The sequence below is a fragment of the Hippocampus bargibanti genome, linkage group LG13 (genome assembly GCF_051943395.1).
Source record: "Hippocampus bargibanti isolate YZ-2025 linkage group LG13, ASM5194339v1, whole genome shotgun sequence".
In the NCBI taxonomy this organism is placed as follows: Eukaryota; Metazoa; Chordata; class Actinopteri; order Syngnathiformes; family Syngnathidae; genus Hippocampus; species Hippocampus bargibanti.
In genome coordinates, this window is record NC_142746.1 from 22094381 (window position 1) to 22120728 (window position 26348).

Below are 26348 nucleotides of genomic sequence, written 5' to 3' on the forward strand. Positions count from 1 at the left end.
ATTCCTCGAGGGGGATGATGAGGGCGTCACGGGAGAAGGATGATGGAGCTTGCGGCGGACTCGCGGGTGGGCGGGTAGTACCGATGTGACGGTGACGGCGGATTAGCTGGAGGGTAGCAGTGGGGATGGATGAAGAAGTGGTCTTTAGCTCTTCCGGTCGCCCTGTCGAGAACATTCGGGTCTTTTCAGTCCACTATTCAAAAAAAGAAAACAGTAATTGCATCATCTTTCAAGCCCTTTGCCTGCGTCTGACTGCCAGAGCGGACCCATTAATCAAACTAATGGAGAAGTAAGTGATTTCAAAATATAGGCTTTGATCACGCAGCCGCCAGACGCACTCTCGCTTCACTTCGGGAACCCGTCTCCTCCCCGGCCGCACTTATCTTTCCATTCTCACAGTCCTAAATGTGCAGACGGTCCTCTGCCGGAGATTATCGCTGTATTAGGCTGGAGCTAAGCCGCGCAAAACTTTGCTTTTACACATTCCATTTTGATCGGACTTGATTTGAAGCGTGGTTAGCGCGGCGGCCATTTTGACTCCCAGCTATAACCGCTGTTTCGAAACGGCCGCGTCGCCTATCAAGCGGCAAGCAGTGTGTGCTAAAATGGCGCTATTCAGACCGCCGTATTGATCCTAAAGAGATAGATGACGTTTTCAGTTCTCCTCGGGTGTATTGAAACGTGGGTGATAGAAACATGATCATATTTAAAAGTTTCATGCTGTTGTATGCTTCGTCAACACAAGTAAAGCACGGACAACCTGGGGGCAATCAGGTCAACGGATACAGCAAGTTAAACGGTCAGCTTCACAGGAGTCAATTACGACTTGGGGAAGTCAGAATCAGAATACCAGAATCAGAATACCTTTATTCGTCCCGCAATGGGGAAATTTGCAGTCCACAGCAGCAATTGAAGAGGGATGGGGTTAGGGTGGGAGTGAAAGGATAGAAAACAAGATATTCTAAGCATAACAAAATAAAAATGTCAACTGTATACTGTGCAAATGTAGATGTGCAAAAACCGTTCTATAAACAAGACTGTACATAGTGCAGAATCAAGAAATGCAAGTCCTTATCACAGGGGTAATTTAGGACTTCAAACTCCTCATTAGCCAGGTTAAAAACTTATCAGTTCATGGGAAACACAATGTTTTATTGCTTACATCTGTTGGTGCTCAGAAGGCGTGGTATTCTAATCAAGAAAACTATGTTTTACTAATGTATCACTTTAATTTGCATATACTCTCAATAAATAGCTTGGCAGAGGGCTGCAGAATTCAGACGTATGTCATAGATGACTGCGTTTCCTGCCGGCAGTAGGGACAATGTTTCTGGTTCCGAGTCTCTGTCCACAGTGTCTGACTGTCATATCTCTGACAGTGGGCGACAGGGGGAAAAAAGTGTCAGCGCGACTTGAGGCTACAAGTAGAGCACGCTAGCAAAATTAGATTCCCTGCCGCAAAGGCATAAATCAGCGTCGGGCCAAAACGTCTTAGCACGTTTGATGCAAGCTCCGAATGGTCTGCCAAGAAAACAGCCAAGCACTTGCACCAGTGCTTCATTTGTTTGGCTAATTTATAGCCTAGCTAGAGGAGGCGGAAAAAATATACAGGGTTGTTTATGGCATCCTCACGTCCGGCTAAAGTCATGTTTGAAGAAGCGATGGCTCTGGAGGAGAGGCAGCATCCGGCCGGCCCTCTTATCAGCGGCGTTGTAGACGTGAGCGGCGCTTTTTGTCACCTTCCTCGCCGACGTGGTGATGTTCATCGGAGCTGTTTGGACTTTGCGTCAAAGGTTTCACACTCCTACTCGACACACAGTGACACTTCTGCCGGCCCCGCTGCGAAAACATGTCTTGGACATGCCGGCTGACGTCCACGCTCATCTGCTAGCCTTCTCTCACCCTTGCTTTTTTTTCACCCGTCTGTTTTATGCTATATCCATTTATATATTTTCTATTTTTTTTCTTCCTTCTTAGTCAGGAATGAGATGTTTCCTTAACTTTATATGACCGTATTAAATAGCACTTGCGATTAATTAATTGAGATGAACTCATAAAATGGAGCGTTTGTTTTATCTCATATTTTGTCACTCCCAAACGGACCAAAAATATAAGTTATTTTGACGTTATATTTCTGTTTGTCTATCCGTCTTTCTGTCTATCTATCCATTTATCCATCTATCTAGCGAGCTAGCTAGCTATGAGATAGCTATTGAGATAGCTGGCTAGCTATCTGCTAGCTGTTGAGATAGCTGGCTAGCTATCAGCTAGCTATTGAGATAGCTGGCTAGCTATCTGCTAGCTGTTGAGATAGCTGGCTAGCTATCAGCTAGCTATCGAGATAGATAGATAGCTATCAGCCAGCTCTCGAGATGGATAGCTAGCTATCAGCTAGCTTGCTTGCAAATCTATCAATCGATCGATCTATCGGTCTGTCTTTCTGTCTGTCTGTCTGTCTATATTTCTATCTGTATTTTTATCTATATTTCTATTCATCTATCTATCTATCTATCTATCTATCTATCTATCTATCTATCTATCGATCTATCTATCTATCTATCTATCTATCTATCTATCTATCAGCTATCTATCTATCATCTAGCTATCGAGATAGCTATCAAGATAGCTATCTATCAGCTAGCTATCGAGATAGCTATATATCTATCAGCTGGCTATCTATCTATCTATCTATCTATCTATCTATCTATCTATCTATCTATCTATCTATCTATCTATCTATCTATCTATCTATCTATCTATCTATCTATCTATCTATCAGCTAGCTATTGAGATAGCTAGTTATCTATCAGGACATAGCTTGCCTTCGCAACACGTTTCAGTGTCCCGTCGAGAAAATATATTCAATATTTGGGAAACTGTTTGCTCATAGAAACGTCTCGAGCTTGAAAAAAATTCACTTGTCAGTCAACTTCTGACCATGATCTGCAAAGTAGGTCAGGATGGTTTTCTTGCTCTCGTAACGATATAAATACATTTCGTTGACATTATAGTGTGAAGCTGCAGCGGGCGGGAGGGGAAGGGGGGGCACATTTCTTAACTTGTGATCATTTTGATGACCTGGACATCCTCAAAATGCAATGAATAAATTTCCAGCCACAATGTGACCCAAGGGGCGAATTGATTAACCTTTCAGAGGGATTCCGATGTGGCTCATATTCAAAAAATGAGCCAAGCTTCAAAAGTTGCCAATGGAGATTAAAGAGGATTCATCTCTGCTTCGCGCTCAACTGAGGTTGAATTCATGAACTTTTGATCAAGATCAGTTACGCAATTAGACGAGGTCCCGGCTGAGTTTTCAGCTACCCGAAAGTTGACCTCGTCCTCAACGCTGGATGCCATTGGATAACCCAAGTGTGCCTAAGTGTGCTCAGGAAGTCCAAGATGGCGCCCGTGTAGGTTAGTTTTTTTTGGTGTTGTTTTTGTCATTTTGATTTGTTTTATTTTTTTGTTCTTTTATGATAATAATCATCATACATTCAATTTATAAGCGCCTTTCCAAACTCTCAAGGACACTTTATACTCACAGGATAAGAACAAAAATGTTTTTTCTGCGGGTGAGCAGCGGCAGCCAGACGCACCAGCGTTCACTCAACCCAGAAGTAACGCACAGACATTTAACTCAGAACTCCGACTTTTAACTCGGAATTCCGATTTTTAACTGAATTCCAATTTTTAACTCTGAATTCCGATTTACAACTCTGAATTCCGACTTTTAACTCTGAATTCTGATTTTTAACTTAGAATTCTGACTTAACTCAGAATTCCGACTTTTAACTCTGAATTCCAATTTTTAACTGAATTCCGACTTTTAACTCTGAATTCCGATTTTTAACTCAGAATTCCGACTTTTAACTGCAAATTCCGACTTTTAACTGCGAATTCCGACTTTTATTTCAGAATTCCGACTTTTAACTGCAAATTGGGACTTTTAACTCAAGATGGCGCCACGGGAGTGGTTGCCTTTCAAGCAGCTCATGTATTTTGTTTTTCTACTTCTTCACTTCCTTTCCTTCTTCTTTCCTGAATTTTTTTGCAGTGAAATAATGTTATCGCCGGCGCTTTCCATCTCACCTTGGCCTTGATCGGCTGACATTAGCCCCTCTGGGTGACTTTTAGAAAAAAATACCGAAAGTACTTGTAAAAAAACACGAGCTCCACATAGTTGATTATAACCTTTCACCCTGCGACTAATGCTACGCTGACATGGAAAATTACCCATAAGGCTTAATAACCCCCCATTAGCCAAACGGTCGTTTTCCCCGTACTGTCACTCCAAGGTTACTTCTGGAATGTCAGCACCCTGGAACTGCTGTCCTTCACGCGCTAAGCTAACCCCCCCTCGTTCCCCTAAGACATTTTCCAGAATGAATTAGTATCATTTCATAACTTGTAGCGATTACGGCTACGGGGCCGACTTCCTTGAAGCAGTTTTTCCTGACCAGGAAATGCTTTGCTGTCAACTCTTCAGAGATCGCAAAACCCCCCCAACCTTGAGCGACGACGGTACCCATAGCGTTGACATTTATTGTATTTCCGTCAAGCTCAGTTGTCACAAAACCGAATATTTGTTTTGAAGTAATTTTATGTCAGGCATGATGCTTTTTTCATACGACTTTAGAGTGTCATAATGTCAACTCGCAACCTTTTCTTTCTGCCTGAAAATAATTCGCAGTTGTCGTCTGTGGTTGCCACGTCCGTCGCAGGAAATTATATAGGATGAGGATTCTGATATCCTTGTGCTTTACTTGTCGGTCTTGGGCTGTGGTTTCGAAGATAATGATCAGATCGCATCTAGCCAACAGGCGCCTTTTTATGCAGGAAATGAATGTCCAATTTAGGCTTTACCAATCCGGGAAGAGATCCGTAACGGTAGACTCTGGTAAAGGGTCAGGATGCTGTCGGGATCGGTCTGTCTGGATAGTACAGCGTGTAGCGTGTACTCAGAGTTCGGTGAGTGTGGCAGTGGGAAGGAGCAGGGGGGGCAGGGCTGGGAGGGAGTTGAGTGTCCTGACTGCCTGGTGGCAGAAACTGTCCTTGAGCCTGCTTGTCTTACGCTTTTGTTAGTTTTTTTTTTATGCGACCTCTCCCACCCCACTTTGCGACTTGTTACATATTTATGTCCCCCCCCCCCCCCCCCAAAAAAAAGTTGTTTCACTCTCTCAAAATGCGTTTCAGGGTGTTGTTGGAGCAAAGTTGTATGTAAGATAGAAAGTGTACAAAGTGCTTTCACTGGCTTTTCTCACCTGAAGTCACTTGGATAGCGCTTGCTAATGGTGCCGTGCATTATTCAGATACATTTTAAGGAGCTTTTTTTTATTTGGGGTGGGGGGGGGGGGGGGGGCTTTTTATTCTTTTTAAAGCAGTCGTCACTTTCCGGACACATTAAAATCAATTACCGTAATTTCCGGACGACAGAGCCCACCTGATTATAAGCCTCACCCAGTATGAATATAGAATCAACTTTAAAATTCTTGTTGAATAATTTTCACAGTTGCAAAAGGATGTTGCGGTACAAATTAGGGTTCTGTATTCAAATGTTCAATTTCAAATGCTCTTATATGTTGTCAAAATAATAAAGATGCAAGTTACAAAAAAAAAAACAATTAAAATGGTCAACTTGCATTTTAATGGGGTGCGCCGTCTTTGTTTGAACTTAAAAAAACAAAAAAAAACATTAAAAAAAAAAAAAAAAAACATTAAAGCTGGTTTGTTGCAATCCTCAAAATTCTCGACATGCCACAATTCATCGTTAACCGTCTAAAAATAATAATAATAAAGCATAATTTGTCTAGAGCTAAGTCATAGTTCAAAATGGCGGATTTAAACCAAACTGGGTGACTTCCTGTTGAATTGTCAATATAAGCCTGAAGGCTTTCTTTTTTTTGCATTTCAAAAAACGAAACGCTCATTTCTTCATAAGCTCCTTTTAAAACCATTCTTCATGATGCCATTGTTTTATTTTCTCCTGTGAATGAATTGTTAAAAAATCGTATTATTTGAACTCTCGGAAAGAAATATATCGTCGTATGTTATTATTAAAGTCAATGAAAGTGAGAAAACCCGCTGTGTATACGCTAAGCGGTTAATTATCCAGATTGATTATTATCTATCAGTTGGCCAATTGAAGTTGATCATCAAAGATTGTCAAGCTAAATTTCCCCCAGGTGAAAGTGTGCAGTTTGTACTTAGCGCTTCCCCCTACGGGAAATCCTTCAGAAATGCAAATGTCTGCTGTTGCCCGTGTGTGATGTTTAAATCGTCTCGCAGCACTCAATTGTACATAACAATATTAGATAAAATAAAGAGAGAAAGAAATTGGAATAACAGGAGCCAAATCAATTCAACTAGCTAGCTAGCTAGCTAGCATGGCGGTAGAAGCTAACAGCTTTAGAACTACTGTATGGGGTACTTCACCTTTAGCGCCAAGTCACGACAGTGGGAAGCTAACGATATGCCACGGGAGGCTAGCAGCAAGAAGCTAGTGGAATGCTGAGAGGACTTAGCAACATTAGCGTGTCGGCAGATGGGTTGTCATGATTTGTTTTTAATGCGCTCGCCTTCATTAAGGAGATGAGAAGATGCTCGGCCTTGACGAACTAGCTGTTGGCTATCTGTATGCACTATTTATTTGCTATCCATTAGCTAGCTAGCTAGCTATTAGCTGTCTAGCTGACTATAAGCTGTCTGGCTGGCTAGCTGTTGGCTCTCTGGAGATCTATATTCACTATTTATTTGCTATCCATTAGCTAGCTATTAGCTGTCTAGCTGATTGTAAGCTGTCTGGCTGGCTATCTGATGGCTCTCTGGCTATATTCGCTATTTATTTGCTATCCATTAGCTAGCACCTGTTCCCACTTACGCCGCTGCACTTTCCCTCAATCCCTTCTCGCTTTGGATCCTTTTTAAATTTGCAGTTAGCGTTGCCGTCTTTGTGCTACGCCGACCGCGTAAGCACTTGCCCGGGGGGGGGGACGGTATTTTTCCCTACCTGACGGCACAAAATATTCCTCTACTGTCACTCCAGGGGCTCCCGCGGCGAAAAGCGTCTTGCTCTTTGGAGTTTCACGCTTGCGTCATTTTTTGGGCTTTTCCCCAACGCGGCGCGACGCCAAAATCACTCCGTTTCCCGGGCTTGTTGACAGCGTTGAAGCTCCTGAGTGGATTTGTTGCGTTTGAAATCCAGGCGGTTGGAGAGGAAAATCCGTACTCTAAATGTGATTAGCGCAAGGCCGATTAGCCACATTAGAACGTTGGAGGAATTGTATCCAGATGCCTTTTGTCTTCGAAGTGGCGCTTGCTTGGAATCTTAATGAGGAAACTACTTTATCATCAAACTCGCCGTGTCATCTCATTGTCGCATTTCGTTGCCGAGCGCACCATGGATTAGGTATGCTAACGCTACACTCAAACTTTATCTAGGCTACGTCTTTTCAATCGACTCATTCACTGCCATCCCCAAATTTATTCGGGAATTGAAAATATGACGTAGAATTTGTTCGGCTTTTGTTTTTGTTTTTTTTCGTGCAGGTGGTGCCGATAAAGTACTGGTCAGACCTTTGGCATTGTTTTTTTTCCTTTCCAAAAGGGGGCAGAATTTCCCTTTTGTACATGAAAAAAGAAAGGAATTACCCCACTTCATAAATATATAAATGAAAAAATATCATTTTTTTAAATGTTTTGAATTAATATCTCCGAACTAAAAATTCATTAAAAATATAACAATAATAATAATAATAATAATAATAATAATAATAATAATACATATTCAAAATGATTTCAGAGAAAAGCTGTTTTTTTTCCTTTTATAAACGATAAAATTGAAAACAAAATCATTGATAGCATTCAATAAAAATAGATATCCTAATCTTTACTTTGGCAATAAATAAACAAATAATTGAATGAATGAATGAATGAATAAATAAATATGTAAATATGCAAATAATTGACTTTAATAAATGAAAAAATAACACAATATTTTTTTAAATAATAATAATAATAATAATAATAATAATAATAATAATAATAATAATAATACATATATAAAAAGTCCAGCCATTTTAATGCTAAGCAGTGTCACCCCATGGCCCCAGTCATCCCTTTTCTGTATTCCAGGTGGCCTTTAATTTCAACCGAATCCACGAAGCTTCCCGAGGCTTGCCCGACACCGCGAGACCTCATCCAATTGCTCACAGAGACGTTCAAAGTAAAAGCGCCCCTCTCTTAACTGCCCTTTTCTCTTTTGCTTGATCTGCGCAGGCTGTGGAGACCAACCTGGCGTCCAAGGACAGTCACTGGATCTACGCCAACGAGGTGAGTCACAACGCCTCGAGCTATCTCGCTAGCTTTATAGCTAGCTAGCTATCCAGCTAACTGTCCGGATAAATATCTGGCTAGCTAACTGGATAGCTAACTGTCTATCTAGCTGTCTATCTGGCTGTCTATCTAGCTAGCTAGCTCTCTCTCTCTCTCTCTCTCTCTCTCTCTCTCTCTCTCTCTCTCTCTCTCTCTCTCTCTCTCTCTCTCTCTCTCTCTCTCTCTCTCTCTCTGTCTCTCTGTCTATCTCTCCCTCTCTCTCTCTCTGTCTGTCTGTCTGTCTGGCTGTCTAGCTATCGAGCTAGCTGTCTAGCCAGATAGCTATCTATCTATTTAGTTATGTAGCTATCTATGTAGCTATTTGGCTAGCTATCTAACTTTCTAGCTAGCCATCTAGCTATACAGTATATCTACCTATTCTCTAGTTATACTGTATATCTATCTATTCTCTATTTATCTAGCTAGCTACCTAGCTAGCTATCTATTTAGCAATATAGCTATCTAGCTACCTAGCTACCTATTGTAGCTACCTAGCCAATCAACCCACTAGCCATCTAGCTACCTCGCTACCTATCTATCTTGCTATATATGGTTCTGCTTATTTATTTATTTGTCGTTGTTTTGGCAAAATGCCGATCCAAAGTGATGGTCTTGTTGCGCTAAAATGTCATTTTGTTAGCCAAGAGGGTTGAATATTGACTACCGAAGGTTCATGAGGCGCTCGCAGTTTCTATGCTTTACATTACATCTTACATTTATTGAACCCTCCTGCCCCCCCCACCCCCCTCCGCCATTTTTTATAACTACCTTTGCAGTTTGAATGGGTTCATCCAGGCATGTGGGTAAAATATTGCCCCGCAACGAAGTCAAAGGGCCTTGAGCTCCTCTGAAAAGCCTTTTTTCTTTCCTGTCGACCGCACTTAATTCGTATTATTGGTTTTGTATGCCTCACAAAGCAGCACAGGAAAAGGATTTTGCCGTCTGAGCCTGTTTGATAAGCGACAGCCTATCACTTTTCATTTGAAGTCGTCTTCGTACTCCAACCTCCAACTGTCGCATTCCTTTTAGTCTTTTATTAGCGTCCCGGAGAAATTACGGTGGAGCTAATTTTTTCAGCCGCTTTTGAAAAGATGCTGAGAACTATCTATTAGCTATCTATTAGCTGACTGGCTGCCTCGCTAGCTATCTAGCTAGCTATCATTTAGCTATCTAGCTGGCTAGGTATCTATCTATTAGCGGCTGTATCCTGTGACTGTAAAGTGACCTTGAGAGAAAAAAATAAAAATGAAAACCGCTTACAGATAAAAGGTTAGCTTCAACCGTGCTGTTTTTGTTTGGGGTTCTGATCCTGGCGCGCATTTATTTTCAAAACAACCCAAGCGCGCTGTTTGCTTCTCAATAGGGCGGCAGGAGACATGATGGGGAACTGATTAGTTCTGATTCACCCCAAATTTGTTTTGCCGGAACTTCCTGAGGCACGCCTGCGCGGGGTGGTTGGAACGAACGACAGCGAGTCGGGAATAATGAATGACAAAAAGAAAATTGGTTTTGGACTTTTGGAATTGTGTTATCATCTAAATACAACTAAATACTACAAAAAAAAAAATCCTCGTCTCACCCACCATGGGTGGTGTCTGTCCCCATTTCAGCTCGGGTCCTCTACCAGAGGCCAGGAAGCTTGAGGGTTCTGCGCAGTATCCGTGCTGTTCCCAGCACTGCGCTTTTCTGGACCGAGATATCCGATGTTGTTCCCGGGATCTGTTGCAACCACTCGTCGAGTTTGGGGGTCACTGCCCCAAGTGCTCCGACCACCACAGGCACGACTGTCACCTTTACCTTCCAGGCTCTCTCCAGCTCCTCTCTGAGCCCTTGGTATTTCTCCATTTTCTCATGTTCCTTCTTTCTGATGTTCCCATCACTCGGGACCGCTACATCCACGACAACGGCTTTCCTTTCCCCTTTATCTATGACCACGATATCTGGTTGGTTGGCCATTACCATCTTGTCAGTCTGTATCTGGAAGTCCCACAGGATTTTTGCTCGGTCATTCTCCACCACCTTGGGAGGTGTTTCCCATTTTGACCTTGGGGTTTCCAGTCCATACTCCGCACAGATGTTTCGGTAGACTATGCCAGCCACCTGGTTATGGCGCTCCATGTAGGCTTTCCCTGCCAGCATCTTACACCCTGCAGTTACGTGTTGGATTGTCTCAGGTGCCTCTTTGCACAACCTACACCTTGGGTCTTGTCTGGTGTGGTATATCCCTGCCTCTATGGCTCTGGTGTTCAGGGCCTGCTCTTGGGCAGCCAGGATGAGTGCCTCTGTGTTGTCCTTTAGGCCAGCCCTCTCTAGCCACTGATAGGACTTCTTGAGATCAGCCACTTCTGCTATGGTTCGGTGGTACATCCCGTGTAGGGGCTTTTCCTCCCATGATTGTCCCTCTTCCAGCACCTCATCCTCTGTTCCCCATTGACTGAGACATTCTCTGAGTACATCATCCGTTGGAGCCTTCTCTTTGATGTATTCATGGAGCTTGGATGTTTCATCCTGGACAGTGGCTCTCACACTCACTAGTCCCCGGCCTCCTTCCTTACGGCTTGTGTACAGTCTCAGGGTGCTGGACTTGGGATGGAACCCTCCGTGCATGGTGAGGAGTTTTCGGGTCTTAACATCCGTGGTCTGAATCTCTTCCTTTGGCCACCTTATTATTCCTGCAGGGTATCTGATCACTGGCAGGGCATAGCTGTTTATATATATATATATATATAGATATATATATATATATGCGTACAATAGAGGACAAATACAGTCGGCTGCCATTTCCTTGTTAGGAGAACGGCCTCACTCTCTCTCTGTCTATCTACTTAATGTTTGCAGCTCTGTGTTTCTGTAACCACCCCCCCCCCCTCCACTCACTGCTGCATTCTTGATCAATCACATGACTTTAACCGAAGACTGGGCGCGGGGAATAGAGGACAAAAACAACTTGCCTGCCATTTTGTTGTTAGGAGAACAGGCTCGTTTGCGAACGACACATCGCGCATTGTGGCGCTCTGTGTGTATCCCGAAAAATAGTTCATATGCCAAGGTAAAATGTTCATAAATGTAACGTTCGTAAACCGAAAAGTTCGTAAGCCAAGGGGTTCGTAAACCGAGGTTTCACTGTATTTTTGTTTTGAGGCTGAACATTGCCGGCCAACTCAATGGACGTCACCGAGTCCACCAAGAAGAGAGGCTTCCAAATTGGATATTAAGAGTCATAGCACGACTTGAGGCGAGCGCATCAACAGGGTTCTGGGAGGTGGACGGGAGCTTCCCGCTGACCCGCCTCGGCCGAAAAGCAGCATGGCGACTTGTTTTGGCGTCTGAAATGCAGATGGATTGCCCATCGGCCAAAGAGTTGGAAGTTGTTGTTGTGTTTTGCTTGTGAAAAAGCGGCCCGCTGACACTCGGCCAGGCGTGATGGATGCGTTGGTCGAGCTCGCTGTGACAGACACACTTAAGGAGGAGAAGTCCAAAAGATGATTGATGCCCGCGTTGAAAGGAGCGCCACCTCATTGAGATCCCGCCGATGCCATCGCGCTCACATTAGACGGCCATTTTTAAGATGCGCAATTGCCCTTTACAGAGTTAACTCGCCATGCGTGGTATTCGATTCAAAAATAAAAATAAACAACATCTTTGGGTATAATATTTGATAAAAGTAAAAAAAAATACTTAAAATAATAATAATAATACATTTCATTTACAAGCGGCCTAGGTTTTGCAGTGGGTGAGCAGCGGCAGCCACATGCGCCAGCGTTCACTCAACCCGGAAGTAACTCAAATAAATAGAAAGCTAGCTAGCTAAGAGATATCTAGCTAGCCAGTTAGATAGCTAATAGATACATTTTTAATACAATAAATGAAAAGAAATGTAATTAATAATTGATAATTACTCATAAATTAAGGAAAAGCGGAAGACTCATAAATCATGAATCATTGATAAATTAATAAATCAATAAATTATTACATCCTTAAATTCACAATTTCACATTCATAAATTCACACCTTCACACATTCACAAATTCATACGCTAATAAAACCATAAAGTCGTAAATTTGTAAATTCATACATTCGTAAATTCATCAATTCGTCAATTCGCAAATTCATAAATTAATACATTCATAAATTCATAAATTTGTGGAGCCTAATTGATGGGATATTTTAACCTTGCAGTCTACACTCTGCCTTTGAACTATCAAAGTTGACTGTCATCTGCCTGTCTGGTTCACCTCCCTTCACTGCTGCGTTCTTGACCAATCACGTGGCTTTAACCGAAGACTGGGGGCGGGGAATAGAGGACAAAAACGGCTGCCTTTTTTGGGCTCGTTCGCGTACGACACATCACTCATTGTGGCGCTCCGTGTGTATCCTGAAAAATAGTTTGTATGCCAAGGTAGAATTTTCATAAATGTAACGTTTCTAAACCGAAACGTTCGTAAACCAAGGTATCACTGTATATGATTCATCAAAGACTCAACATTGTTGACATTTATGCTTCTCTAGCCATTTTGTCAGATCTTTTTTTGTTCCCGATTTTTAAGCATACAATTATTCACATTTCCGACAATAATTGTATGCATAATGAAAACAATAATGGGGACTTGCGCTTAAGGTGGAGTTGCCGTGGTGAGTGTGGGGGTGAAGAGGTGGGAGGGGAACCTCTGATTGGTGGCTTTGATTGCAGATAGCGACCGTTTTTCGGTCGAAGGGAACACTTAATGGCGGCGCCGTAATTGAATGAAGACAAAGGTGTCCGCTTTGCGATTGGAAGTAGAGATTAGAGACGGCGTAAGGACTCCGAACTACGTGCGCTTGTAACTCACGAGGCATTAGCGCAAGTCACTTTGAAGAATTTTGCTAGCGACCCAAAACGACGACGCCTTTTCTGGTTGACCGGTGGCTCCGCCTCTTACTCAAAACTTTATCGAGAAAGGCGCCTAATGAGGACACGCTCCTGAGGTCAGGATGCTAGAATGTCCGGGGCCATATTTTTGACTTCAATTAGTACAGGTTAAAGGACAACCAACACATTCGGACAAGTCGTGTCCATAATTTGTAAAATCACTTCAAATGACTTCTACTGAGCGCATTTGACAAAGATTCCACCTCACATAGCAATATTTTACCTATTAAGACCCGCGCTGTAGATTCGTGAAGTCTTGTCGAATTGATGACGATGCCTGACGTGACGTCACGGAGGGAACACCCCTGACGCAAGTACTTCTTTCATCGATTGCAAACATTTATGCTTTCCTCTTCAGAACTACTTGAATCATATTAATCACTGGATGAGTAACAAGAAAGCATCTTCTCCCAATCTGAACTCTCTGAAGCCATTGTTTTGATTCTGGAGCAAGGCAGTTTGTGAAGGAGTATCCTGGCGTGACGTCATGAACAAGGGGTGGGACTTTCTGAATCTCATCAGTTTCGAGCTCATTTTGTGGCAGTTTTGGGACACTTGAAGTCATTTTTATCGGTGTTTTTCATTTGACTAAAAATATCAACCTGATGTGTTTTGGGTATTTTAGATGCTATAAAACGTTTTTCTGATGTCAGTTAGGAAACAAAAAAAAAATGGTGTCGGTTGTCCTTTAAGATAGAAAGAAAACGAGTCAATGGTAGGACATCCCGGATGTCCCCGGCGGTTCAGGACAGATTGGCATTATCGCTGATGGATCGGCAGGAATGTGATGGCAAAGCGGATGTCGCAGCATCTCTATTTGTCAACTTGAAATGAGAATGTGCTGCAAGCTAATCAGATCAATCCATTCATTACGTAGCTCATGGCCATAAATGGTGCCAACAGTGGGTCCGTCGCCTCATCATCATTAATCGGAGGCGGGCGAAAAGAGGACTCTCCTTCCTGCCTCGAACCGTTGACCCGGTTGTGATACTTGAACAACCCCTCCGTCATTTTCTACGACTGGGATTATTGTGTCATTACGGATGAGCTTGACGTGGAAGGCCTTGGGCGATAAAGCTCTCCGTCAAGCAATATACTTTCATTTGCTCTGCCCTGCGACAGGTCACATCCGTAAATCCACGCCGGCCGCCTGTGTGCACTCCAGTTGTTCTGCTTTCAGGTAAAAATGGTGGCAATGAGAATACTAACTACTTTCTGGACGGAAATAAAGTTCAACGGGTGTTTAGACGGTGTGTGTGTGTATATATATATATATTGGAATACATTTACAAACATGCGAATCAAACCTCTGAAGATGGAGGACACTGATTCGCTGTCAAGGGAAAAGCCCAAAGGAAAAGAAGAAGATTTAATTTCCAAGCGCCTTTCAGAACACCAGAGGGCACTTTACAATTAAAAGAACAATACACAGACCAATAAAAACCATACATACATAGATAGATAGATAGATAGATAGATAGATAGATAGATAGATAGATAGATAGATAGATAGATAGATAGATAGATAGATAGATAGATAGATAGATAGATAGATAGATAGATAGATAGATAGATAGATAGATAGATAGATAGATAGATAGATAGATATGCGAGACTAAGAAAGGCAAATCAATCCATCCATCCATTTCAAAACTCTCAAGGATCTATCATGCAGAGGATAAGAACAACTTTTTTTTCTGCGGGTGAGCAGCGGCAGTCAAACGCGCCAGCGTTCGCTGAACCCGGACGTGCACACCACAAACTCAAATATAAAATGGTCATTGGCACAATAACATTCAAATAAAGTAAGACGACTCACCATTTGATGTCAATGATCTTACCATGAAATGGGCATCCTTTTTCCTTCATTTCTAAACGCTAGCTAGCTTGCTAGCTAGCTAGCTAGCTTTAATTATACAAAATGGAGGTGAAGTTCTCCTTTCATGTCTCAAAAGATATGAATTTTAACAGTAAAACATATTTCTTTAATTACAATCTAATACACACCTTTACTTGCAGTTCTTACGAAACTTTTCACATTATATGTGTAAATATTATATGCCAAGTAGTTCTGTCGCCTTCCCTCTCCGATTGGCGCATTTTTATGCCCCGTGAGCACTTGTCGCTTCGAGCAGCTTACGCAAAGCACCTTGATGTCCCATTAATGAAAAAGCGGCGCCGCAATTACTGCTATATTTATTTATTTATTTATTTATTTATTCATTTATTTCTTGATGAAAGATTAATGGCAAGGACCGAGTGGCGCACAGAGGATCATTTAACCTTTCTGTCAGATGAGCCGGATTTGATTAATGCTCGCTCCTTGTCTGGCTGTCATTGGTGCAAAGTTGGAAACAACACCCCACCCCCCAATACCACCACCCCGTGTCGAGTTCCATTGTGACTAGGCATGTTTGTATCCTTCAATCATGATTAAAAAAAACGAGGTGTCTGGTTGAGATCTCTTGGAACGGATTAAAAGAATTTACATTGATTATAATGGGAAATGTTTTTCTGGTTTTTGAACAAATCGGTTTTCTAATAGGTTTCTGGAACGGATTATGGTTGAAAACCTAGGTTTGACTGTACTTACCTCATTGACTGCCAGATGTGCAAAAAAGTTTCCACTCCAGTGCCAGGGTTTGTGTCATTGTGACTCGAAATCCAGGACTCTCAAGATATCGTGTCGAGTTCCATTGTGAGTAGGCGTGTTTGTATTCTTCAATCACACAAAAAAAAAAACAAGGTGTCTGGTTGAGATCTCATGGAACGGATTAAAAGATTTTACATTGATTATAATGGGAAATGTTTTTTCAGTTTTCGAACAGATTTCTGGAACGGATTATGGTTGAAAACCTAGGTTTGACTGTACTTACCTCATTCACGCGACGTTTCCGATCACGCCAGGCGAAATTGCAGTTTTCCGACAGGCCCCGGTCGCCACAGCTCCGGGTTCAAAGGTCGCTTGTGATGGTGACAGAGGATTTGGAGCCACTACCGGTTATTAACTCGGACGCCAGATTTTTGGCTGCGTTCGCCGCACGGCATAAATCGGCTGATTAATGTGTTACGACAACTCATGAATATGCATGCCTTCCACCTGACTGCCCTTCTCCAGGATTCAAAAAGGTGTGGGGAAGGGGGGGGGGAGTATATATAAATACATAATGTCTAAATATATTGTAGTAGTTCCGCTCCGCTAGGTGCGACGCTTAATTTTTCTCACCGGTGACTTAACAGCTAGGCACGGATGATATGTCACATTTTGCATCCACGTCTTTGATCTTTTTTTTTTTTTTTTTTTTACACGAAGTGCTGCATCTACAAATGAAAATACACGTGAATAAGCACCCTTTGCTCTTCAGAGTTTGGTGTGTTTAAGAATAAGTAGCCACTTTTCTAGCAGCAGTGCCCGAGCTTGACCTCTGGTTGCCTTGGTAACAATACTCTGTTGGTCCTTTGAGTAAATGTTGTTTTCTTTTGGCTATTTTTTGCAGTATGTCGTTTATAATAAATATATATATATATATTTTTTTATATAAATTCGCCTTTGACAGCATCACATTTTTTTTTTGCCTCTCCCATTTTCCTGGCCACTAGTTGATTTTTTTCAGTTGTTTTTTTTAATGATGTGTTAGTTCGGTTCGGTTCGGTTGTGTATCGGGTCATTTAGTTGGGAAAGGTTTGATGGAGATGTAGTGATTTTTGTATCATTTTTATTATGGCATACGATGTGTATTTATTTTTGTATGTATTTATTTATTTGTTTATTTGTTTATTTATGTATTTAATTATTTATTTACTTATTTATTTTTTTATTTGTCTAGTTATTTAATTATGGCATATGTTGTGTATTCACGTATAACGTTAATGTTTATTTATTTGGTTATTTATTTATTTATCAGTTGTTTATTCATTTATATTTTTTATTTATGTATTTATTTTGTATTTTTTATTTATTAATCTATTTATTTATGTATTTATGTATGAGTTTTTATTTATTCTTTTTTAGTAGTCATTTATTCAATGTTTATTTACTTATTTACTTATTTATTTGATGTTTTTTGTTGTTTATTTATGTATTAATTTTTAATTATGTGTTGATGTATTTATTTATTTAATTTTTATTTATTTATTGGGTGTTTATTTATCTATTTGTCTATTTAATGTTTCTGTATTTATTTATTTATTTATTGTTTGTTTATTTTTTATTTTATCTTTTTTGTTGTTTATTGATGCATTTATTTGTTTATGTATTTATGTCTTAATTTATTGAATGTTTCTTTATTTATTTATTGGTTGTGCGCTCAACCCCGCCCCTTTTTCCACCCCACCAATAGGAAGTGAGCGACACGGACATCATGGAACTGGTTCACAGCTCCCTGGGCCGGATGACCCTGATCCGTCAAGTCTTCCCGCTGTGGAGGGACACCAACGTCCGCTGCATGAGGAACAATCACCGCATCTCCTCGCTGCTGTGTGACCCCCAGGAAGGCTACCTGCAGTCCCTTGAGGTAACGGGGTCATGGGTCATGGGTCAGCGGGGGCTTATCGCTCATGATGCAATTTGAAAGTAACGGCAAAATTACACGGATTATTTTGCGGATTTGTGCATATGGAACGCCCCCCACCCATAAAAAAAAGCCTTTTCATCATATTCTGAACAGCTCGAAAAATATACCGTTCAAAAATTTTACTAGCTTGAAAATACACAATTTGGCTCATTTACATAATAGCGCACCCACATAACAGACCCCGCCCCCTTTTCTACCCTTCAATGAGTAAATCTCGATGCCAAAAGGTACGCATTATCACTTTGCAGTATTCTCCATTGCTTCACAACCTTTGTCGCACCAGTCGAACATTGATGACATCACCCAAGAAACCTGTCGGAGGGGGTTGGGAGGGTTTGGGGGGTGGGGGGGGGGGGTTAAGTACAGAAAACTGCACGTATCTTGTCTCAATTGACTCCCAAATGTACTCGCTCGGCGTGAAATCTTTTGCTTGGTGTGGAACGCAAAGCCATTCATCTGTCTGTTGTATGAATAGCAGCCGCTGGAAACTCCATGTCACCGATGATTTCATTTGTTCTTGCCCGCCGACACTGCACGTCGCCAGCATCGATAGACACCCCCCCCCTCCATGACCCCCTCGGATATGCGATATGTGTTCAATAACTGATGCGCAAATGGAATAATGTAACGCGGCACAGCGGTCGGGAATCGTTATTGGAAAAAGAAGGGAGGAAATAGAATCTGTTTTTGCCGGAGGATAAAAAAAATACATTTTCGGTGTTTCAGGCACACCCAAAAGCCTTGGTTTTCTTCAAAAGATGACCGCTTATACTCCGGTGCACCTTATATACGGAAAAAGTTTGAAAATACACCATTCCATCGAGGTGCGCCTGATACACTGACGCACCCCATATATAGAAAAGTTGGAAAATACCCCATTCATTGGAGGTGCATCTTATACACCGTAAAATCATCATGTCCAAAATGTCACCAAAGTTGCGGCTTGTCATTTTTCTTCTTGTTGACATCATCCCTGGCGGCGGTACGCAATTGCTTTGTTGAACGTTGTCGCCAATATTAGCTGATTACAAATGCGAGTGTGTGTCGATGTAAGACCCTTGATAAGGTAATCACAGATACCCATGAATATAAATGAGTGGAGTGCAATGTGCTGGGGGGGGGGGGGCGTCGGGGGTGCGCGGACGAGAGGCAAGGCAGTCAGACGACATTATCGAGATTGCTTTTGTCGTGTCGCGGGGATTGTTTCATTTTTTTATTTTTCCGAAAACGCTTTTTCCCTCCATTGGAAATCCTCTTGAAGCCAGAAAACAGATTTTTTTTGCGTGCACCTTCCCTCACTTTTCGGTGGTCTTTCCGTCTTGCTGCTTGTTTTTTTTTTCCTTCTGTTTTCATTTAGTCGCACAGCTGTCTGTTGATTGAAAAAAAAAAGATAATAAAGTCACGGAAATGACGATTAGATTTGCCCTAATGAAATAATCGGTGTAATAAAAGCACGTGGACTCTCTAATGCGATAACCCGACAGTCCTTCCGGGTCTTTTTGCAACCTTCCAATGACAAGATGAAAATTTTGCTCGTATGGGACCTCGACTCGCTTTGGTAAACGTCGGTGAATTTATCAATTAGTCGTAGCGATATTGGTAGGCGCTTACCGAAAAATTTTGAATGGATGTTGACTTACGACCGTTTGACTTACGACCGTTTTGTCAGAACGGAAACCGGTCGTAACTCGGATGTTACCGGTATATATACTGTATATAGTATTATTGTTGTTTTTATGGTACTTTCGGGTGGAGTGAGCGCTGGTGCATGTGGCTACCGCTGCTCACCCGCAGAAAAAAAAATCCTGCGACTGTAAAGTATCCTTGAGAATTTTGAAAGATGCCTATAAATGAAATGTATTATTCTTATTCTTATTCTTATGCTATCTTAAAAAAATTATCATGTGGGGTGCGAAAAATTAATTGGTTGTTGACTAAGCACAAAAATACAACTTTTCAACGCCCACCCAACCCTGAAAATATTTTGTAATTGCTAATATTTGCGATTTTTTTAAGCTATCAACGCGCGTGAAGACTTGAATTGAAGAATTGAAATATTGTGCTTCGGTTCAATTTCTGTCACCGCACTGAGAATACCGGTCAGGCCAGCTTGAATTTGAAGTTACTCCAAGAAGTTCGCACCCGCGCACCCCAGCGCCCCCGCTTCGCTAACGGCTACGTTTCGCTCTGAGACGGTGGCCGAAAGCGTCGCGGGAACGCCGGCGGCGGAAAGGTTATCTCTGTGAGGCTGCGCCGCACCTTCGACAGTCCGTCAAAATATGTCCTAAGGCAAAAGCCGTCCTACTGCCGAACCCGGACAAAAAGTAGCTGGCTGCCGAAGAGGGCTATGCTATTTAGCAACGGGTCCCTTACTACAAGTCAGAGGGAGCCAATTATTATTTTCAATGCAATTCAATTGTGTTCAAGTCAATTGCATGTATTTTAAAACAAAGACATATTGTTTTAATAAGCAGCCACCGTATTTATGATGTTTAATCAAGGAATTTTAATTGCCAAAGAAATTAAGCAGAGTGAATTTGGTTAAATTATAATGACGTCGCCATGCAGTCACAAGGACAATTGAAATCAGTTTCAATCAGTTAGTGAGAACTTAGTACCCCGAGAAAACCTACGCAGGGCTGGGGAAAACGCGCAAACTCCATGTCCACTGCACTGTGAGGTCGACGAGCCATTTTACAGCAAGTTTTGCACAATATCTTAAACGAGTGATTATTTATTTTTTCTACATTTATTTCTATATTTATTTATTTATTTATTTTTGTTGTATTTTTTTCATTTTTGTATTTTTTTATTTGAATTTTAAACTCAATTTTCAAAGTCTGTTTAATTTTAATTTTAATTTTAATTTTTGTATTTTATGTTTGTTTTTGTTTTTATTTTTCATTTTTCTCTTTTTAATGTCAATTTTAATTTTAATTATTTATTTTTGTATTTTATTTTTTGTGTTTGTTTTTGTTTTTATTTTTCATTTTTCTATATTTTATGTTAATGTTAACGTTAATGTAAAAATTGTTAATTTTTAATTGTAAAGTGTTAATTTTAATTTTAATTTTAAATTTAATTTTAATTTTAATTTTAATTTTCTCATTTTGCCATTTACATGATATTTATGTATTTGTATTTTTTTCTGTTTGTTTTTGTTTGTCATTTTTTTATTTTTAATGTTAATGTTCCTGTTAACGTTAATTTAAAAAAAATAATTGTAATTTTAAATTGTAATGTATTAATTTTGTTTGTTTGTTTGCATTTCAATAACAGGAGGTCGTTTTCAAAAAATACATGCAGATTGACAAACTCGACTAAAGTGCCCGGGGGAGCGGGATGGTGCCCTGTGGCATTCCCTGCATTTTGTTCCATGCTGTCCTCCTGCAGTGTGTTTATATTTGTGTTCTTCTCTACCATCCGAAGATTGTATGACCTCAAGGGAAGAGAAGTAGCTACCCCCCCCCCCCCTTGCCCCCTTTCAACCTTTCATGTGCCGAGAGCCCCGAGTGACACCTTGTATTGCTTCCACACATCTCGCACGGCGCAGTGGATTTGACCTCGGGCAATGGGGCGTCGATGCACCACAAAATCCACTCTTACACCGCAGCAGAAACGTCGCCGGCAGACATGATTTTCTGACAGGATGCACGGCGGTGACAGTTATCGAAGAGGCGAGAGCAGCCCGAGCAGAAATAAAGCCTCTTTTGACACCTTGTTGTATTTCTTTTTTCTCTTTCTTTGCCGCTTTGGGCCCTGGCCGTGATTTAACGCCCGTCCGGCGCGCAAATCCCCGCGACACAAGAATGGATTTATTCATAAGTCATCTGACTCTCCCCTACCCGAGGCGAGCGTCATGGGGCATAAACGCTTAAAGGACAACCGACGCCTCCTGATAACTTGTGTCCATAATTTGTAAAATCACTTCAAATGACTTCTACTGAGCGCATTTGACAAAGATTCCAGCGCATGTAGCTAGATTTTACCTTTTAAGACTCGCACTGAATATTCAGGAAGTCTTGTTTTCCAGTTGATGACGATTCCTGACGTGATGTCACGTCAGGAACGCCCCTGACCGACAAAGCCACACACAATGCATTTTGGGTACTTTTTTTCGTCTGAAAACACCGTGTTGATGGTGAAATTAGAAGGAAAACTACATCAATAACGCGATGGTGAATTGTGTGTTGCACCAAAATCCTAGCACACAAATCAGCCCATTTCCAACGGAGCTTGGGCGCCATCTTGTGCATTTTCTGGGCGCTACATTGGAGTCCAAACGCCTCGAATTAATACGCAAGGACTTCTTTAATCGATTGAAAACATGTATGCTTTCCTCTTCGGAACTATTTGAATCATATTCATAACTGGATGAGTAACAAGAAAGCATCTTCTCCGAATCTGAACTCTCTAAAGCCATTGTTTTGATTCTGGAGCAAGGCAGTTTGTGAAGGAGTATCCTGGCGTGATCTCACGAACAAGGGGGCGGGACTATCTGAATTTCCCCAGTTCCGGAATCATTTTGTGGCAGTTTTGGCCTCTTCAGAACTATTTGAATCATATTCATAACTGGATGAGTAACAAGAAAGCATCTTCTCCGAATCCGAAGCTATTGTTTTGATTCTAGAGCCACCAAAGACGTCCTGGCGTGACGTCACGAACAAGGGGGCGGGACCAATGAAACTCTGCATCTCTGAGGTCATTTGGAAGTAGTTTTCGGACACTTGAAGTCATTTTTATTGGTGTTTTGCATTTGACTAAAAATATTAGCCTGCATGTTTTGGGTATTTTAGATATAGAACGTTTTAGCTATAAAACGTTTTTCTGGAGTCAGTTAGGAAACAAAAAAATGGTGTCCCTTTTCCTTTAATTGTCTATCGTGCTCTGATCGAGATGAAAATTTACCTGGAAGTGCCCCCCCCCCTCCCTCATCCTCCTTTACTCGCCGACGCGGAAGCAACAAACTCATTTTTCCCACATGGGGCGATGTACGATCTATCTAAAGATGTGTTTCTTACCTCCAGGCGGCAAAATAACAATTTCTCCCATTTGAAAGACAGAAGTGAAAATGTTAGGCAGGAATAATGGCCGCCCAGCGTGGAAAGAAAGTGTAAAATTGTAAGCGCGCTCATCCTGGTGTGACGTTAGCTTGCTCAAGGGTCTCAGAATCATTTGGAATCCACCTCCGAAGCCAATTTCACTGAGCAACATGAAATTTGCTTGGCATGTTTATCATGATTAACCCCCCCCCCCCCCCCCCCCTCATCCTTGAAAAAGCACGATTTTTGTTTGAGGCAGCCATTTTGAATGATATGTAGCATTTTTTACAGACCTTTCAAAAATCACGCTTGACATATTTGGTCTGATTGCTTCCAAATTGGACCCAGATGAGCAAATCGAATGTTTTTTTGTGATTTTGGGTGGTGCATCTTCAAAATGTTCCTGATTGTTTTGTTACAGCCTTATTTTCTAGTTCCAACAATGACCCGCAGGATTGAGCGGGATACACAATATTGCAAGGTGCCACTCGTAAAGTTGTCATTACAAGAAAATACATTAAAAAAAAACACTTGTTGGACTAAAAATGTATTTATTTATTTATTTATGTATTTATTTACTTTTTCTTCCCATGACAGGTGTCCAACCTCTACCTGTACGACAGCGTTCTGATGCTGGCCAACGCCTTCTACAGGAAGCTGGAGGACAGGAAGTGGCACAGCATGGCCAGCCTCAACTGTATGAGGAAGTCCACCAAGCCCTGGAATGGAGGATGGTCCATGCGGGATACCATCCAAAAGGTCAGCCATCCATAGGAATTTTCTTTTTAATTCAAATTGTCAAATGGGTGGAGCTAAATAAGCTTCAGGGGTTTTTTTTCCGAAAGAAAACTTTTGACTATCGGAAAAAAAGTTTTGTTAGGTTGCCGGTGTCTTTTGAAATTGTCTGTGGATCTACAAAGACCGCCGCGTGATACTCTTACACACACACACACACGAGCGCAAACACACGCTGTCATGAAATAAGACATAGCTTCATTTCATCTGGTTGAATCTTGATAATGGAATTTGAGACGCTTGCAGACAATCACGCTGGTTTCATTTTCCAGACTGACGTGAGAATGAAAACAAAATACTCTCGTGCTGCGATTCTTCTTTTTTTTCTGATTGTTTAACTACTTGTTGAAGACGACATTTTTTGATGGTTTATGTCTCCTACAAGTTGACAATTTGCCTTTTACTTTACCTGCAAAATGCCCCTTTAAGAGCATTCACCAATAAACGGACATTCGACTCAACAGACGCAGCTTGTTAAACTGTCATCTTCATCGAGGAGATCTGGCCTTGGACAGAATTTAGGACTTGGGAAACTCCTTTATCACCGAAGTAATTTACGACTTGAAACTCCTTCACAGGAAGAGCTCATTAGCCAGGTTACAAATTTATCAATTCATGGAAAAGACTGTTCTATTCGTGCTTAGAACTCAAAAGGCGTGGTATTCTAATCAAGAAAACTATGTTTTACTAATGTTTTACTATTACTTCAATTTGCATACACTCTCAATAGCTTGGCAGAGGGCTGCAGAATTCAGGCGTCTGTCATGAACAACTACGTCTCCTGCAGGCAGTAAAAGACAATCTTTCTGTGTTAGCCTTTGTCCACAGTGTCCGACCGAACATATCTGACATTACCATAATATGAATAATAAAAATTTATATATTATATTATTTTTTTCAAACAGTAGAAAGTACAAAAACACGCAAGAGAAGTGTGGCTAGACCATTTCAAAAACCAATGGCAGGAAGCCAGAGTAGGAATTATATGCTCCCTCTTACGAGTACCAGTCAAGAGGTGAGCAGCAGCATTTTGGACCAACTGGAGACGCTTCATAGAGGTTCAACTAACTCCTAAGTGAAATATATCAAAGTAATCCAACCGAGATGTCCTTTCTTAGCTTTAGCATGCCTAGCTATCTGCCCAGGACCAAACAAATATGCATTCAACATGAGTATTGGCATAATTTATACATCATGATAACGCGATTTGCATGGAATCATATGTCATATGTCATATCAGACGGTTTTCTTTGGTCTCTGGAAATGGAATGAGCCATTAGCATTGTTTACTCACGTTTTTCACCCCCACTTGTTTCTGGTTTCAGGGCCGCATTAGCGGTCTGACGGGACTGATGGACTTCCGGGCGGAGGGTTCCAACTCCCACGTGCAATTTGAAATTCTGGGAAGCAGCTACAGCGAGACCTTTGGGAAGGATGTGAAACGGGTGAGTGTTTACCAGCACGTTTCATCCATCTTGGGAAATGAAATGTATTATTATTATTATTATTATAAAAACAAACTAAATAAAAAATAAAAATAACTTGAAAAGGCACTTAAAAATGACATTTATTATTATTATTATTATTATAAACAACTAAATAAATAATAAAAATCACTTTTGAAAAGGCGCTTAAAAATGAAATGTATTATTATTATTATTATTATTGTTATTATTATAAAAACAATATCACGAAAAAATAAAAGTGACAATTGCGCTACAAAATTCACTAAAGTTATGACACCGCCATTGAGCGTTCACGCAAGCTAGCATAGCGCTAACGGCACATTCACAGCCCTCGTTCGGACCCGTTGTTATAGTAACATTAATTGAAAATATATTTTTCTTCCATCCCCCTTATACGTATAATATCCGTGATATATATATCTATATTTTTTGCATTAGCGGCTCTTTATTTTTCCACTTTCCTCTCTAGCGCTACGTACGTCGGAGATAACGACGTGTCTTGCCGCAGGGTGCCCCCTTCTCGTCGTTATTGCACAAAGCCCGAGCATCGTTTGCATTTCCCATCCGCGGCTGTATTTTAAAACAGATATGGATTTGCACTCCGCTGTCCTTTTGTGGGCGAACAGCGGGTAGTGCCGAACCACTCATGAAAACACCTTTTTTTTTTTTTTTAATATTCTCTCTCTTTGCGAATGAAACAATGGATCACTTTTTTTCCGATACCTCGCCGCTAACCTCGTGGTTGCTCCGCGAAAAAACACCTTTGGCACCTCTCGACGGCTTCATTTTTCATCGGGAGGCCTCCGCCGAGTACGCTAAAGTGACTAAAATGACGCGCACTGTCGTGGCTCATTAGGTGTCAGAAAGGCGTCGTGCTACGCGTCTCGCAAGGTCGCCATGGATGACAACCCTGCGAGTAAAAGGTTGATGGAAAGAAAGGCGCTCCAAATGAAAACCTGCATGAACCTTTGGCGGGTTGATTGTTTGGTTTACTGGCTGCGAGCTAGTTTGTTGGCTTTCCTGCTAGGTTGTCGGTTGACACGGATGTTTGTTGGCTTGGCTGGCTGGCTAGTAGGCTGCCTGGTCAATATGTCTATTGTGTGCGTGTGTTTGTTTGTGTGTGTGTGAACTTTTTTGTGTGAGTGTGTCGCTAGTGTGTGGCTCGTATAAATATTCACCGAGTCTCTTC

At 41.3% G+C, this 26348-nt stretch overlaps 1 protein-coding gene across 4 annotated transcripts in view; it reads left to right on the forward strand.

Annotated features, from left to right (window-relative positions):
- Nucleotides 1–26348, forward strand: part of grid1a (glutamate receptor, ionotropic, delta 1a) — a 171819-nt gene that overhangs the window by 122697 nt on the left and 22774 nt on the right. For all 4 annotated transcript variants that reach the window (XM_089012306.1, XM_089012304.1, XM_089012303.1 and 1 more), the window contains 4 exons: nucleotides 8278–8331; nucleotides 17623–17796; nucleotides 23496–23657; nucleotides 25019–25138. In XM_089012306.1, the coding sequence (XP_088868432.1) occupies nucleotides 8278–8331; nucleotides 17623–17796; nucleotides 23496–23657; nucleotides 25019–25138 (510 nt within the window). The remainder of the gene's footprint in view (nucleotides 1–8277; nucleotides 8332–17622; nucleotides 17797–23495; nucleotides 23658–25018; nucleotides 25139–26348) is intronic.